The sequence below is a fragment of the Bufo gargarizans genome, chromosome 1, assembly GCF_014858855.1.
Source record: "Bufo gargarizans isolate SCDJY-AF-19 chromosome 1, ASM1485885v1, whole genome shotgun sequence".
Lineage (NCBI taxonomy): Eukaryota > Metazoa > Chordata > Amphibia > Anura > Bufonidae > Bufo > Bufo gargarizans.
Window position 1 is genome coordinate 228,237,905 of NC_058080.1, and position 18,593 is coordinate 228,256,497.

Sequence of the window (18,593 nt, forward strand, 5' to 3'; positions counted from 1 at the left end):
GCGCAGGCGTTGAAGCCTACACTTGTGAAGATCGTGTTATCATATCACTGAGGTAATGGCACACCAAAGGAAATGTACTGTGCAGGCACTGAAAGTGCAGCACAGGACACATGCATGAGATTTTAAGTTGCATGGTCGTGAAGTCAGGGGAGATGAGGAGGTCTGGGTGGTTAGAGGAGGAGCAGACAGCAGGGAAAGGAGGTGGGCTTGGGCATTTTGTAAAGGAAAGCCCACCCAGCTGGGCGCTTCATAGCCATTTTTCACAGGAATAAAAGTGCTTTTCTCGGACATGGAATAAACACCCAGATAACATAAGGTTATGGTTATAATACTTTTACAACATTGCTGGTAGTTATATTAGTATGTGACAGAATCCATTTTAAGATGTTTTTAATGATAAAGCTCATCTAGAAAGGGTAAAACTTTTTCGGACATAACATATATGAAACTGAAAGGGTTGACTGCTAATAGATGCTAAAAAAAAAAAATCTGGAAAAGTCCATATCAGATATCTATTTCCCAACTGACCAATACATTGTAACCCAAGTCAGCAGATGACCTGGGAAGAAGGACAATCAACAAGTAATACTTGCTGTTCAGGTTCCTAGATAGAGGTAATGGGACTCCAAGACGTCAGTGACAGTAGCAAGTGGCTTCAAGGTGCTAAAGGACCTCTCACACAGTGGAAAAACTTTACTGGTAAAAAAAAATGTGTCAACTTACATTCTTTGATGAATAGGTAGGTGAGTGTGAGAATCACCGTGTGACCACTATACAAAAAGTCTCCACATAAGATGTGAGATCCGGTTATTGTCAGTCCACCTCCTGTTATTAGTCGTAGGATCCTTTGTGCTTTGGCATATGAATCTCCATTTAACTGAAATAGAAAAAAAAAGAAACATAAAAAAGAATCCACGCCATAAGTAAAGAGTTCCCAGCACAATGCATGAGAGGAGAGCAAACAGTTGCCAACAGCATTAGTGTACCTATTACACAGGGTGGCCCACGCAAAAGGAGCCCGCCATCAGCAATAGTATGACAAGATGAACAAGCAAGTCAATACATAACTATAATACTATTCAGACTCTGAATACAATGTTTAGCTGGTGGTTTTGTTCCTGGGAAATGTTGTATAACCTTGAATGCAGACAAGTGATTATCATAGCCTCCTCATTCCAACCCCAGTAGTCCTTTTTCATATTCAAAACATTGTTATCTACAACATCATCCTTCAGGTAGGAGAAAGCAGGGCTGAGCAGAACAATGGTAGATTTAGGTCAGGGATGGATAAAAATAGTATAGCAGCAAGCTAGGCCATCCAGGGTCTACAACATAAATTTACAGATATTTAAAGACGACAACCCAAAAAGATAGCCAAAAGGTGCCAACAGAAAATCTGACCACAGTGGATATCTGCCCCTTAGAATGTGTGTGCCTTTACTTTTAAGTGAATGTAGTTGAGCTCATACACGTCCTTTAGACAGGGGAACAACAAAACAGCCATGTCTTTTTAATCCTGGTCAGTCGCTGTGGTGTGGTCATATATTGCTGTTTTGGCTACAATTTTGGAAAATAAGTGAGTAAAAAATCAAAAACTTCCTCAGCTCAAGAAACTGCACAAATAAAGATATTAAAAGGGATTTCAGATATCCCAGTCTATGGTGTCATAATAGGACATGATCCTTCATAGTATTACTGTTTCATCTATACACCAAATGACGTGTCTATATACCAGACCCTGGCAACCACTGATCAGAGATGGATGGACACTGCCAGGATTAGTGAAGCGCACCAACTGAGCCGATGGGCACTTAGCAAGCAAGTAGTCTCACCTGAATAAGCTCTAGTACTGCAAAACCACAAAAGAAAACGCAATGGCAAAAAATAACAAGGATTTCTAAAAAGACAAATAGCCCAATATATCTTTACACATCATCCCTGCTTCCATAAAACCCTTTCATGTTAAATGTATCACACTTTTAAAGACTAAGCAAAAAGAAAAGTTCTCCAGCCCTGTTTGCCTGACCAGTATTGCAGGTGGTGGAATGAGGTAGATGAGGATTTAAGACCCAGATCATTATCTCTAAGCCTTAGGGCTCATGCCCGAGCGTAATGGCTCAGTGCCCGTACTGTGGACCATAAACGGATGGTCCGCAATATACAGGCGCTGACTGTGTGCACTCTGTGGTGCGGATGCGGACTCACTGACTTGAATGGGTCTGCGATCTGCAACATACGACTTCACCTATCTTTTGCGGAGTGGAGGCACGGATCAGAAGTGCCTCCGCACTGCAAAAAGATAGAACATGTCCTACCTTTGGCCGTATATTCAAGTCAATGGGTCTGCATCCGCAAACAGAGTGCACATGGCCAGTGCCCGCGCACTGTGAACCGCTATTTACGGTCCACAGCCCAGGCACGGGCCCTTACACTCATGGGCATGAGCCTAAGGAACACAGAAGAGCAGTATACAGGAGGGCTGTGCAGCAGGCACACACAGTCCTTTGGGTTCTAAACTCTAGAACTATAGGCACATTATGTGGCAGTTATGTTTCTCTATATGGCACCTTTTTGCAGGGTTATTCAACACTGAAAGCAATGCTTCTAGATGGGAAATCAGAGGCATACATAGGTACTGTAGGCCCCATAAAGGTCTATGGGTGCTCTATTACAGGTTCATACAACTCTGAGATTGTACAAAGCTATAATACAGTTATGTGCATGAGGCCACAAAACCAAAGAACATTTGGAGTAAAAAAAATAAAAAAAGACCTCTAGAACTGTGTAAATCCTTACCTTTGGGGCACACTGGAAGTGCATTCCGGGCACAGGGAGGGTTGTAACATACATTGTTATACATCGGTACAAGTACAAAGTCCCAATAATAAAAAAGTACCTGCGGCCCACAATCGATCTGTAAACAGAAGAGAAAGACTCAAGAGCTGCAATATCCAGATTACGGCATGTTTAATGGGAAGCGAGTATATTTATGTAGAAATGCTTGATCACGATATGATGGACAGAGAAATAGATATCTGAGCTACTCCACCTGTATCATTTAATGCTTTAAAGGGAATGTGTCATCAGTAAATATATGGCTTATTGTTTAACCCATGGCTGATGGAGCAATTTTTCGGTTTAGCTTTTTACTCCCTGCTTTCCTGGAGTCATATCTGAGGGGTTAATTGTTTAACCCATGGCTGATGGAGCAATTTTTCGTTTTAGTTTTTTACTCCCTGCTTTCCTGGAGTCATATCTGAGGGGTTAAATGTCCGCAATCGGCATTACCGCCGATGTGTGAAACAGCAGTCACTTGGTTGATATGGTGCCCACTACACTCCAGAGCAGTCGCCATCTTTAAAGACCTGACATGTGACGTACTATTACACCACATGCCGGGAAAGGGTTAAATAACGGGGTTTTTTATATGTATATTTTATAAAAATACCAAAATTGTGCGGTTTTGCCACTGACCACTAGGCCTAATAATATGGTCTGTAAAGGTAACTTTTCAGCAGCCATCACATTATCATCACAGACTGGATTAGAATGACATCACCTCTGTATAGATAACACAGGATTCCCCATTTACAATGGGTGATATCAAAGATTATCTGTTCCCTCCAGACTAGTGGTCAGTGTGAGAACTGCAGGATTTTAGGATTTTATTGTTTAAGCATAGATAGGGACATGAAAACAAAAATGTTTAACATATAAACTTAATTTAAACAATAAGTAATTTTCTGATGACACATTTCCTTTAATTTACATTAATGGCATAGTAGGACATAACCTTACATCTATTATTAATGCTCATTATGATATGAACATTAGGTAAAAAGGGCTTTAAAGTACTACTCTGACCATCAGATGGCAGTGTATGAACAGCAGACATGATGCCTAATCTAGAAGATTCCACCATTAGTCACTATACGGATGGCTAAGGTGGAGTAGCAGCAAGCCATTCATTTTTGTATATACTTTTGGTTTGATTAGTTCTTAAGCAATTGACAAAGTTTTCTGCATCAAATGCATAGAAAAATACCCTTCCTCACAAGGGCATGACCATGACCACATAAGAAAAATATTCTGTACAAATACCTTTTACTTTATATTCCTACGATAGTCATAATGTCAAATGGTTGTATCTAAGCAAAATGCACATAAAGAAAATAACACCTAGATAGATTGTGGCTTTTCTCTGCCTCCCGATGTCTATTAAATATCCATTATAATATAGTGACCTTTTAGGCCATGTTCAAGATATGTAACAAATGCATAAACGCACCCTTAGTGACACTAAATGACTTGAATATGAACCACCAGAATAGCTTTGAAAAAACGAATTATAGGGGCTCTTGCCAATTTGACTCACCCTGTCAAAATTTCAGTGTGTGTATATATATATATAACACAGATAATGCAGCAGCACAGTCAGACGTTGTGAACTGGGTGCAATTCCCCACAGAGGCTGGCCCCTCCTCCACGATATATACTTAACAAATGACGAGGCAGCACTTCCAGCTTTTGGCGACAGGGTGAAGACCCCAAACTTTAATCCAAGCAACGTTTCGGCCTGCTCAGTGAGGCCTTTATCAAGCTTGATAAAGGCCTCATTGAGCAGGCCGAAACATTGCTTGGATTAAAGTTTGGGGTCTTCACCCTGTCACCAAAACCTGGAAGTGCTGCCTCGTCATTTGTTAAGTATATATATATATATATATTTATATATAGTGACACAGTGAGGGGTTGTGTCTGGCAAGGCAGGTATTTTCCTCCCAGCATGTGCGGCTGGGCTGGTGAGGTCAAATACAGGACCGGAGTTTAAGTGCCGGTCTGGGTTTTCGCAGCACCTGGCTGTCCTTAAATAGGCAGCTGGGCTCAGCAGAGAGGTCTCTGTTTTTGGGATCTAAGGCTTTGTGCCGTGCTGGAGGGCTGAGAGCCGCATGCTGGGAAAACAGGCCCCCTAAAGCCTACTGTGGACTACTGGAGGCAGAACTGCCAGCAAGGTGACTTGTGTTAGGCTACTTTCACACTAGCGTTCGGGTGTCCGCTTGTGAGCTCCGTTTGAAGGGGATCTGTCCAGCACTAATGCATTATGAGTGGACGCGGATCCGCTCAGAATGCATCAGTCTGGCAGCGTTCAGCCTCCGCTCCGCTCAGCAGGCGGACACCTAAACGCTGCTTGCAGCGTTCGGGTGTCCGCCTGGCCGTGCGGGTCCGTCCAGACTTACAATGTAAGTCAATGGGGACGGATCCATTTGAAGATGACACACTATGGCTCAATCTTCAAACGGATCCGTCCTCCATTGACTTTCAATGTAAAAGTCTGGACGTATCCGTTCAGGCTACTTTCACACTTAGAAAATTTTTAACAATATAATGCAGACGGATCCGTTCTGAACGGAGCCACCGTCTGCATTATATGAGCGGATTCGTCTCAGACGGATCCGCTCTGAACGCTAGTGTGAAAGTAGCCTTATATGAACTTTCCATTGTGTGTGAATTAACACCAAGACTGCAAAGTTATGTGCTGTTTTGTGCAATTGCCTCAAGTGTGAATAAACACTGACGTTTTGATTTAAGAACTTGTATTTTGCCTCTGTACTGCGCCCGCTTACCCTATCTACCAGAGCTAAACCCCACAATATACATATTAAGTTCATTCAGAAAATATATACAAAGTATTTATTGAAAAACACAATAAAAAATAAGATTTTTATAGTAATTAAAACATATAGGAAATCCCCTTGTATGCATAAAATAGAATAACATAAATAGAAATTACATATATCATCAATTATATGTCAACAGCTGTATGTATGATCCTGTGATAATACAAACCGGATTCCAAAAAAGTTGGGACACTAAACAAATTGTGAATAAAAACTGAATACAATGATGTGGAGATGGCAAATGTCAATATTTTATTTGTAATAGAACGTAGATGACAGATCAAACGTTTAATCCGAGTAAATGTATCATTTTAAAGGAAAAATACGTTGATTCAAATTTTCACGGTGTCAACAAATCCCCAAAAAGTTGGGACAAGTAGCAATAAGAGGCTGGAAAAAGTAAATTTGAGCATAATGAAGAGCAATTAACACTAATTAGGTCAATTGGCAACATGATTGGGTATAAAAAGAGCTTCTCAGAGTGGCAGTGTCTCTCAGAAGCCAAGATGGGTAGAGGATCACCATGTCCCACAATGTTGCGCAGAAAGATAGTGGAGCAATATCAGAAAGGTGTTACCCAGCGAAAAATTGCAAAGACTTTGCATCTATCATCATCAACTGTGCATAACATCATCCGAAGATTCAGAGAATCTGGAACAATCTCTGTGCGTAAGGGTCAAGGCCGTAAAACCATACTGGATGCCCGTGATCTCCGGGCCCTTAAACGACACTGCACCACAAACAGGAATGCTACTGTAAAGGAAATCACAGAATGGGCTCAGGAATACTTCCAGAAACCATTGTCAGTGAACACAATCCACCGTGCCATCCGCCGTTGCCAGCTGAAACTCTACAGTGCAAAGAAGAAGCCATTTCTAAGCAAGATCCACAAGCTCAGGCGTTTTCACTGGGCCAGGGATCATTTAAAATGGAGTGTGGCAAAATGGAAGACGGTTCTGTGGTCAGACGAGTCACGATTCAAAGTTCTTTTTGGAAATCTGGGACGCCATGTCACCCGAACCAAAGAGGACAAGGACAACCCAAGTTGTTATCAACGCTCAGTTCAGAAGCCTGCATCTCTGATGGTATGGGGTTGCATGAGTGCGTGTGGCATGGGCAGCTTGCATGTCTGGAAAGGCACCATCAATGCAGAAAAATATATTCAGGTTCTAGAACAACATATGCTCCCATCCAGACGTCATCTCTTTCAGGGAAGACCCTGCATTTTTCAACAAGATAATGCCAGACCACATTCTGCATCAATCACAACATCATGGCTGCGTAGGAGAAGGATCCGGGTACTGAAATGGCCAGTCTGCAGTCCAGATCTTTCACCTATAGAGAACATTTGGCGCATCATAAAGAGGAAGGTGCAACAAAGAAGGCCCAAGACGATTGAACAGTTAGAGGCCTGTATTAGACAAGAATGGGAGAGCATTCCTATTTCTAAACTTGAGAAACTGGTCTCCTCGGTCCCCAGACGTCTGTTGAGTGTTGTAAGAAGGGGAGATGCCACACAGTGGTGAAAATGGCCTTGTCCCAACTTTTTGGGGATTTGTTGACACCATGAAATTCTGATTCAACATATTTTTCCCTTAAAATGGTACATTTTCTCAGTTTAAACTTTTGTTCCATGATTTATGTTCTATTCTGAATAAAATATTAGAAGTTGGCACCTCCACATCATTGCATTCAGTTTTTATTCACGATTTGTATAGTGTCCCAACTTTTTTGGAATCCGGTTTGTATAATCACCCAGACAGCTGTAGAAGTTCCTCTAATATTGATGATAGATGGTTACTCCATCATACTGTAGATGGAGTCTTATATACAGTGAGCGGGGCCCATGTAGTAGAATACAGTCACTGCACGGCCCCGCTGTCATTATAAAACCAGATGCGACCCCCACCCCCTGTTATGGAGGGGATCTGTGGATGACACATAGCATAAGATGCTATATATGTGTCATCCACAGATCCCCATAACAGTGCCACCCAAAGACCCCAATAAGAGGCATCCAGAGATCCAGATAATAGTGTCACCCACAGATCCCCCATAACAGTGTCACCCACAGATCCCCCCCATAGCAGTGTCCTCAACAGATCCCCCATAATAATGTCACCCACAGACCACGATTAGTTCAAAACCCACCAAAAGCACACCTTTTGGTTTAAAATATTTTTTTCCTTATTTTCCTCCTCAAAAACCTAGGTGTGTCTTATGGGAAGGTGCATCTTATAGGGCGAAAATACGGTAAGTGATTTATATACAAAATACTTACTTATATCTGAGGAACAGCCATTGGATAAACCATATGCCAACCAGTATCATTCCATTTATCTCAGAGACAGAAAATGCCCACTTTACACGATCAATGTAATCAAAGAACTTGTCCGGTAACGGCGGGTTCACTTCTTTAGGAGGAACCCTTTCATGGACAACTGTGATCATCACTGTGGTGAGGACCATATTGAAGAGAGCATAGACAAATGCAATGCCAGTTTTCCACCATTCTAGAGGATATTTGTTTTTAGAGTCTTCTGGCAAACTGATCTGAATATAGTCTGGATACTTTTTTGCTCCTTTTCGTAGACCATTGGGTAAACCTTTACTTTTAGGCTTAACATTTTTGTCATCTTCACTGTTGGAGGAAACAGATCTTGGGAAGCCATTCAGTGTCTCGCTGCGTGGAGCTTCTTTATGTACTTCAACGACTGCGGTTTCAATAGTATCCATTGGGGCAAGTTGCGGGACAACAAAAAAAAAAAATATATAAAGTCACCTAGAACAAGAAAAGGAAACAATTTACACCCAATCATCTCCTAAATAGATCACATTCACATTTTCACAGAGATCATGGGATGATTTCATATAATGAAATGGCCAGGGGCACAACACATTACAATGGTTTGGTTGAGAAGCTTGGTCCTATTTCTATGTACTTTAAAGAGTCAAACATTAACTTGCCATACATAGTAGCCACCTATAGATGTAATGGAGAGACAATCTACTTGTTTTGGTATTTTGTGCACTATTCCTAGAAAGCATTGCCCTCAAGACTCTCTACCATTTTTCAGGAAGAATCAATACCTGGATGAATACTGCAACGTTCTATACATCAACCCTACAGTTGCACCAATGTTAATGGATTGACTTTGAAGGGATTGTGCATCTTTGAGTTTTATTGGTAACCGCTAATGTAGCTTTCCATATAGTGTAAAGCCTTTAAACACCATTTGTGGTACCAACACTGCGTTAACTGTTACTAAAATGTGGGTCATTTATGCCTTTTTAAGTTAAGTGAAATCTACAGCCATTTCCATCTCAGCATCCAGGTAACGTCCTTGAGCTATATTTTTCTTGTATCCCATTCACTATTACTAGGCTCCTATAGATTGTGAAGTGCCAACCAATGTCATTTGACTCAACAAGGAGATTTCTGAAAGCAAAAAGCAGTGTGAACGTCTAACTGATCCCTTGAAGATCTAAAATGCTTGATGGTATTGATACATTTTCCACGTAGACCCTAGAATGACAGTGCTGACATACATGTGGACCTGCTCAGATACTGCTAGGTGTGTGAAGACAGCTGGTCATTTCTGACAGTATCTTATGAGTTTAGACTAAACTGTTGAAAGATGGCTCATATACAGAGCAGGTATTGTCTTCCTGCCCATTATCTCTCGGCTGGTCGTAAATCTCAACAGTAGGGCAGACAAATCCTCATTCAGGATTGAGATATTCTCCTGGATATGTGCTGTACTGATAAAAATGTGTGATATATTGTAATAGTTCAGAAATGGAAGGCACGTAGTACTCTTCCAATGCTTCACCATCAGTATTTTTGCAGACACTATGGACTTAGAGTGGCAAAAATGCAATACTTTGATATATTTTATTTCACAAAATTTTTATTTTAAAATCATAGCATACATCATCTTCCACAATGTCATATTACCGTACAGTACAGTATAATTTGCTCATCACATTACAAGTATGCAGGATAGAAGACATTGGATGTAAAGTTTTCATTTATATTAAAGAAAAAAAAAAAAAAAAAACAAACAAGGCCGTGAAAGAACGACCAACAAACAAACAATAATAAACACTGCGCCACATTTAAAATCAAGCAGTAAAATTGAGGTATGTATCTTCTATACTTGTAGATCTGGCAAAGATGGATAGTGTTTGGATATATAAGACGCCCATTTTCGCCACCTGGCGCTGACACATGATAATCGGCAAAGCTGTTTTGCAATCAGTAGTTCCATGCCATAATTATAGTGGACTTTAGCAATGATTTCTGGTATGGTTGGGATGTCCCTACTCTTCCACCTTTTAGCTATTGCAACTCTCGTTGCTGTTAGTATATGAAAAGCAATAGTGAGGTCTGCTAAATCTAAACATTCCAGCTCAAAGGAGAGCAATGCTAGTTCCGGGGACATGGGGAGCGCCTTCCCTATTACAGCACCTATAAGTAACAATATTGTGGACCAGAAACGGTGGACAGCAGGGCAGGTCCACCAGATATGCATTAAGTTGCCAACTACTGATAGGCATCGCCAGCAAACATTTGAGGTGTTTGGATATATAATGGATAGGCGATAAGGGGTATAATACCACCTATAAAGGAGTTTTCTTGAGGCCTCCAGGTGGTCGACACACTTCGAGGTTCTAGAGCTCAGGGAGAAAACAAAAGGCCCAACGTGCTGGCACAAAGGATTTATTTAAATCTGTCTCCCATTTAGTCTGGAACGGGAATTTTGATATAGCAACTGACAGCTGCAACCCCCTATAAGGCCTCAGAAATACCTCCCTTTCGTATTATACTTTGAAATATTTTAATGTCACCTTATAATGCCACCTGTTCATTTATCTGCTTTTTTGGCTCAATAATCAATTAGGGGTGAATTTACTAACAGTTTTGACCTTTTTTGGAGGGTCTACTCTGTTTGTTTTCTTGTTTATTATTTTTTTTATGTTATACTGAGCTTTTTTTCTGGCTATTATATGTCAGGGGAGATCATTGTTTTCAATATGTGTATACATACTGTACATGACCTATAGATTCTTTTGTATGATGATTTAAAGCTCAATAAAAAAGCATATATAATGATATAACACATGTCAATATATTTTGGTTGTCAGCTAATTAAGCTTAATGATTGCATTCATTTTCTGTCCTACTTCAGGAACTATTTCAGCAAATCGTTATAATGGTTTCGGTGGTTTATGAAAAGAGCAAAAAGGCATGTAAATTACCAGAATTGCTCAGGAAGATGATAGTTATTCACACGTATACCCTGGGGCATAGCCTTCTCTGTACAATCTTCAAATATCTGAAGACTGGATCATGGCTTTCTATGGGTTTTTATATATTTACTGTAAATCAATGAAATAAAGAAGACAACACAGACAGAGCAATGGCAAGTCCCTTATCCACAGCAGAGAAGGCCAAATGCTTTGTCTGGCTCCATGTTTTCCCACCAGGGTTTGAAAGCAAACAGTAAATGATACTAATGGAACATTACCCTCATGCAATGTTCAGAAATAAAATCATGTTTTCTCTTCTGCTTTCCTGCAATTAATTGTCACATTGGCTGTCTGGATCTTCTACTAAGCCAACAAGAAGAACAGTCCATCTTGCAGGCCTACCATGATCTTACACAGAAGGGTTGGCCCTCTAAATTTAAAGGTCTTTTCCAAGATTTTTTTTTACTGATGACCTACGGTCATCCGCTTCTGGTACTGGGTGTCGGACCCCCACCGATCAGCTGTTTGAGAAGGCGCCAGTGCTCGCAGTAGTGCCGCAGTCTTCTCTCTGGTCACTGAGCACAGTGCCGTCCATTGTATAAAGGCTGTGCTCAGGTATCGCAGCTCAGTTCACTCACTTCTATACGGCTTTTGCTGCGCCTAGGCCCTGTGACCAATGAACGTGACGTCACATGGCCTAGACTAAGCGTCGAGAAGGCTGCGGCGATACTGCAAGCGTCGGTACCTTCTCAAACAGCTGATTGGTGACGGACCCCCACCAATCAGATACTGATGACCTATCCAGAGGATACGTCATCAATTAAAATATCTCAGCAAACCCCTTTAAATATAGCAATACACATTCAATAGCTGTTGGTCCAACACCCATTTGTCTGAGCATGCATGTACTAAAAATCAAGAGAGGGGAGCAAGACGCTAATAGGCACCTTATCTCTCTTGAGGAAACAAAAGGATATTTTAGTAATTTTATTCCCAGGCAGATTTGATCAATTTTAGTCTAATTTTTATGGACACTTTTATGCTGGCCATCATCGTAATGACAATTCTTAAGGTGACTGGTAAACATCATCATCAAGTCTGCATTACTAAAATTTAAGTCTGATGGTTGTGGGGTCCACGATGTGGGAACCCCACCAATCTAAGAATTAATCCCTATCTTGTGGATAGGTGATAACTAGTCACAGCCGGAACACCCATTTAAAGATGCACCAAATCTAACAAACATCATGTGATTTGATACATTTGCCGCAACTTTCGCCAAATCAAAGTCAAAGCAAAACTGACTTAAAAAGGCCCCATCTTAACAAATTGCCCCCTTTTTGTTATGTTTATTTTTTATGATATGGCAACCACGGGCAAAGCAGTCAAATAGGAAGAGCAAACTGGAATTACAATGGACCCTTTCTACTAGTGTTGAGCGAATTGAAGTGGACTTCGATCCAAATTTCAGGGAAAATTCAATTAGCTGCGAAATCTAATTTCCTTGTGCTTCATGGTAGCAAATTTAATTCTCCCTGAAATAGTGTAAAAAACCAAAAAATAAAAAATCATACTTACCCTTCAATTAAGATATCAGCGGCCGGCTCGTCGCGAGCAAATAGATGAGGTAAGTATGATTTAATTTATTTTATTTTACACCCGATTATTGCTATCAGATGCCACAATCATGTATGAACGCGGTATCTGAGGGCGACGGAATCGCAGTTCCTTGTCATTGCACCCACTACTTACAAAGAATGTGCTTCGTGACAAAGTAATTCAGTGAAGTAGCCAAATCAAATTTTTGAATGCTTTGCTCATCTTTATCTCTACATTCAGTAAGGGTCTATGTTGGCATTCAGTCACCAGAACAGTTTGATAGAGCTTGATACACTGCCTAACCTCATAAACCTTCTCAAGACTTATCTAGTCTTTGAGGGCTCATCCACACGTTGCAAGACTCAGATACTATGTGTTTTGCATTTTGCATCTATAGACCTGTTCTATCCTTGTCCATAAAACAGACAAGAATAGGACATGTTCTATTGTTCTGCGGGGTGAATGGGTCCGCATCAGACCCGCAAAAAATGCAGATCGGATGCGGACCAAAAATACATTTGTGTGCATGAGCCTTTAGATTGGAGAAGAGGTGCAGAAGTACCAGTCCTGATCCTAGCTGGTGTCTTAACAGATATGTGATGAGCTATGTTCTCTTATGTAACCTTACACAACCTCCACCAAGTATAGTCCTGTTGAAAATAACACATCAGACATATCAGTTTTTCCACAATGCGCTGGATAAACCTTTATATAATTAGGTATAATTTTATGGTGACTATAACAACCAAATCCAGGCACTACTCCCTGATGTCTGCTCCTAGCCCAGGTCAGTCTCATAGGAGTAATACTGGTATCCTATGACTTACAGTTGTCTCACATAGAAACAAATCACAGTATTATGTGATTTTTATTTTTTTGTGTGTACTTATAATCCCTATCCTGCGATATTGCTATACCTTATGTTATTAATAATTTTGGTTCAGTAGATTTTACAAAAAAATTACTTTTATGATATGCTAATTACCTTTCTACCAGCAAGTAGGGCGTCTACTTGCTGGTAGCAGCCGCAGAAAACTGCCCCCTCCTCTTGTTGATTGACAGGGCCAGCAGCGATCTCCTCCTCCAGCTGGCCCGGTCAGCATTTCAAAAATCGCACGCCTGTGTTGATTCGGCGCAGGCACTCTGAGATAAGGAGGCTCGCCTCCTCAGCACTCCCTCAGTGCGCCTGCGCCGATGACATCTTCTCTTTCGGTGACGTCATCTGTGCAGGCGCACTGAGGGAGTGCTGAGAAGACGAGCCTCCTCATCTCAGAGCGCCTGCGCCGAATCCACAGAGGCGCGCGATTTTTGAAATGTTTTTTGCAAAATCTACTGAACCAAAATTATTAATAACATAAGGTATAGCAATATCGCAGGATAGGAATTATAAGTACACAAAAAAAATAAAAATAATCAGTTTAGTGGGGTGACATAAGCCCTTTAAAGGATGCTCCCTTCCTTACCATTGGGACTCAATAAAAGATGACATGATTACGCTGCCTTATCTGCATCCTGTTGAGAAAGACAGTCTCTCTCTCAATCCACGTATTGGGCCCCCCGTAGATTGCATGTATGAAGGTGCCTGGCGTTTTTGTTGACATCATACTATTTTTATTTTTATTTTTTTTGTATCTCCAAGTCTTCCTATTAAAGTCCATAAGAACCCCCCTCTGTATTAGTGATGAGTGCAGGGGAAGAGGTTTTCGCACATTAGCATGATACCCACATTAGAAGGTGGAAGAAGTTAGGTTTACATAACTTACAGGAACAACGCCCACCCCTGCTCCTAGAGGCTAATTAGCATATTATAAAAGTTCGATTTCTGGCGTAACAGGGGCATAGATAAAAGTAGGAATAGGCTAGTTAGGTTTAGCTGACATTAGCACATCGCTAATGTCAGCTAGCTTAATAGGGTTAAATCTGGTGCCAGAAACCCTTTAACATCAAGATTTTTTTGCCTCCTAATTCATCCTGATATAAGTTTGTGTTAATAAATTGGTCATAACCTTAGATAAATGTCAGTAAGACCTTCCACCGGACCACCTAAGAACATCTAATCTGTATGGTGGTGACCTGACTCTCCACCGATCAAGAGAAGGGGGATGGAGAGGCATAGGGTTGTTGGATTTCAACATGCTCAACCCTTTTGTTCACAAAGGAGATAAGCCACCACCAGAGGTGTCTGTCAGCGGTTTATTCCACCCTCCTTAGGAACTCTGTAGGCATCAAGAAGACATAGCTCTGTGCTTTTTATAGCTCACATGGAAGTCAGACTCACAAACCAGTTATGCGTCACAGGAAGGGACATTCTTGAGAAGCCACCTAAGTTGGGAGGTGGTCGAGACTTGGGTCATGTGAAGCTTTAAAATGTTACTTTTGTTCTACTTTTACTTCAAAAACGCAGTACATGTATGCCTTCTGTACTTTGTTCCTATTTGGTGGATGGAATATATATAACAAAGGCAGCCAGGTATTTTTTCTGCCAAGAACAAGAATACTTCCTTAGCTACATATTTGTCATTGGTCATGGCCTATGACATGTTAAACCACATTCATCTCAACTGAAACCGTATCACTGCCAGAAGTAGTCACATGTAAAGTAAATATTAAATGTGTTCCTTCAGACTCGGGACATGAGCTGACTTTTCTCAGTCTATTGACTTTCATGAGTTTCGATTCCATTAGATGTGACTAATGTCTTCCCTACATATAAATGAAGCTTTTCAGCTCCAGTATATGTTTTTGTGCTGTCAACACATTCAAAAAGACTGCAGTGAACAAGTTACGCCTTCAGATAGATCCTCAGACTATCACAATGCAGCATGTACGACCCCACCTCTATATCAAACCAAGGCAAGTACGTTTAAATGCCACCCTCCACTTCTGTATATAGATTTTACATTCAGGAGTCTGGGAAAGTTGGATGATCACCCGGTATTGCTAGCCATGTTGGTCATCACCCACCTTTCTGAAAAACACATACAACAATAAGATGGAAAGGCCTGCGGGTAGTCATTTCCACAAGGCAGGGAAACTATAACCAAGAACACCTTGTTACTCACCCTGACTTATTACTCATTCTGACATGTAATGGAGAAAAGCCAGGTTATATTACAATTTCTAATATAAGGTGTGTTCACACCTAGCTACTCATAAGAGCTTTGAATAACCTCAAGGCAAGTAAAGGAAAGGTCTACAGCAGATAAAAGCCTGGATCATGCACTGACCAAGATAATAGTCCATTGGGATTCCCATTAGTAATAAATGGACAGAATTATCCATAATCCTGTAAATTTATGGAAAGCAACAAACCTTCCTTCAAAACCGTACTGAATTTTTTTATATCAAGACCGACACCTTACAACAGTGATGCCACAGTCCTGTTTGTTACATACTTAGCAGCTGAAAATCCTGATGCCCCCTGGAAGAAGCCATTGGGCGAAACGCGCGGCGGAGAGTCATTGGAGGCTGCACCATCTCGCGGTCGGCACTATATACAGTACTTTGTTTGATGTTTTATCCACCTTGCACTTTTGCAGTCTTATTACTGCATTGGACATTGTCTAATGGACCTTAGTTCTATTGAACGTACTCTTGGTCGGTTGTGTGGAGCTACAATGATTGTAGTTATATGTACGCACTGCTGTTTTGGTGCATGACCTTCCATGTGCTGCTGCTTAGGATCCGCTTTTAACCACATTGATGTTATTATATTATGTGATGTTTGCAATAAATAAAGAGTGTATATTTTCTACTATTTACTAATGCGTGGTTACTTTTTTGGTGTATCGTGGTTTATGCTCCACGCATGTGTTATGACCCTATGTCTATAGGTGTATGAAAGGAAAGGTCTACAGCAGATACAAGCCTGGATCATGCACTGACCACGATAATAGTTCATTGGGATTCCTATTAGTAATAAATGGACAGAATTATCCATAATCCTGGAGGTTTATGGAAAGCTACAAACCTTCCTTCAATACCGTACTGAAAATGTTTATACATCAAGACCGACACCTTAAAACAGTGATGTCACAGGCCTGTTTGTTACATACTTAGCAGCTGAAATCCTGTAACTTTACAAGAGAAGGAATTCCATACAGAGAAGCGTGCCTCCAGTTAGGCCCTGTTCAAATTTGTATTGGAGGCTGCACTGGGAGGCTCGGTTGTCAATTCAGTCAGATTTGACAGGAGGAATAGCACTGTACAGTAAGGCCTCGTTCACACTTCAGTGTTTGGTCAGTGATTTCCATCAGTGATTTGTGAGCCAAAACCAGAAGTGGAGCCTCCACAGACATGAGGTAGAAGGGAAAGATCTGCTCCTGTTCTGTGTTTAGAGCTGCACCTGGTTTTGGCTCACAAATCACTGATGGAAATCACTGACCGAACACTGACGTGTGAATGAGGCCTAAGGCTACTTTCACACAAGAGCAAAAACGCTTCCGTTCTGATAATACAACTGCCTGCATCCGTTATCCAGTTGTATTATGTCTTGTATAGCCATATCGGATCTGTCATGAACTCCATTGAAAGTCAATGGGGGACAGATCAGTTTTCCATTGTGTCAAGAGAAAACGGATCTGTCCCCATTGACTTACATTGCGCGTCAGGACGGATCTGCCTTGCTCCGCACCACATTGTGGATAGAAAAAGCTGCTTGCAGCGTTATTCTGTCAGCGTTGGGGACGCAACCAAACGGAACGGAATGCATCCTATGACCGATCTCAATAGTGGAAAGGGAAAGCGCAGATGTGAAAGTAGCCTAAGTCAAATGGCTCTCTGGGGTCTGTTGGTATTCGTCATATAACGGATCCAGTAGGCCGCCATTGCTTCTGTTATAAACAATCCAGATGTGAATAGTGCCTTACATACTTTGCAAGAGTTGCTTCTGGAATTATATTGTTGCCTATGATACAGTACCACTTGGTCTCCAGCTAGGAGTGCAGACTATGACACGACTCCTCTAAAAGCTGCCCCTACAAATTACGGGGGAGATTCATCGAACTGGTGTGAAGTAGAACTGGCTTAGTTACCTATAACAACCAATCAAATTCCACCTTTCAGTTTTGACAGCTCCTTTGGAAAATGAAAGGTGGAATCTGATTGGTTGCTATGGGCAACTGAGCCAGTTCTACTTTACACCAGTTTGATAAATGACCCCCATACAGGAGCAGCTAACGTGTATGGGGGTGTCTCTACTTTCCCCCAACGGTAGATGTTGGGGGGAAAGTAAAATCATACATATTAGGTTTCTACATGCTCAATCACTGGTGCGCATGGGAAATAAGCTACCACCAGAAGCAGTTTATTCCCACTCCCCCTTGGGAACACATGCACGGTCAGCTGAACCGAGTGAGCATGTGTATGCGGGTCTAAGTGGAGTAAGCTATCTAAGGTGTAATGGCCACTTTAAAGGTGTTCATACACCTTCAACAGCCATTGGGTGAATGCTTATTTGGCTGATATCTCCCAACTCCCCCTGCAGAGCATGTCTGCGCTTTCAGTGGGGAGAGAGGAGAAAGCCACTGCCAGAAGACTATTCTGAGGGCGGCATATTTCCCTGGAAAGCACAAAGATGGGGCGTCAACGCGTCTGATCCTACTCTCCTCAACATCATCTGTAGGGGAGAGTAAGGACCTCTAGATACCCATCAGCCTGTCAGCCAGTCCAGCGGGTTCGGCTGACTATAGCATAATGTGTTTGAGGGCCTTGAGTCACAATCTGGACTCCTGTTTGCATGTTCCTGATTAGCTAGGAGTGACACTGGTTACCACAAACTAACAATGTCCCGTTAAAGAGGTTGTCTCACTTCAGCAGTTGGCATTTATCATGTAGAGAAAGTTAATACAAGCCACTTACTAATGTATTGTGATTGTCCATATTGCTTCCCTTGCTGGCTGGATTCATTTTTACATCACATTATACACTGCTGGTTTACGTGGTTACGACCACCCTGCAATCCAGCAGTGGTGGCCATCCTTGCACACTATAGAAAAAAGCACCAGCCTATGTGCGCTCCCAGGGTCCCAGTCACCAGAGAGGCCGGCACTTTTTCTTAGTGTGCAA

The 18,593-nt window shown here is 41.5% G+C and overlaps 1 protein-coding gene across 2 annotated transcripts in view; it reads right to left on the reverse strand.

Annotated features, from left to right (window-relative positions):
• SGMS2 (sphingomyelin synthase 2) overlaps positions 1-18,593 on the reverse strand; it is a 55,626-nt gene that overhangs the window by 19,085 nt on the left and 17,948 nt on the right. For both annotated transcript variants that reach the window (XM_044270130.1, XM_044270040.1), the window contains 3 exons: positions 7,957-8,457; positions 2,797-2,914; positions 724-877 (listed from right to left, as the gene is read on the reverse strand). In XM_044270130.1, coding sequence (XP_044126065.1) covers positions 724-877; positions 2,797-2,914; positions 7,957-8,411 — 727 coding nt within the window. In that variant the 5' untranslated portion in view covers positions 8,412-8,457. The remainder of the gene's footprint in view (positions 1-723; positions 878-2,796; positions 2,915-7,956; positions 8,458-18,593) is intronic.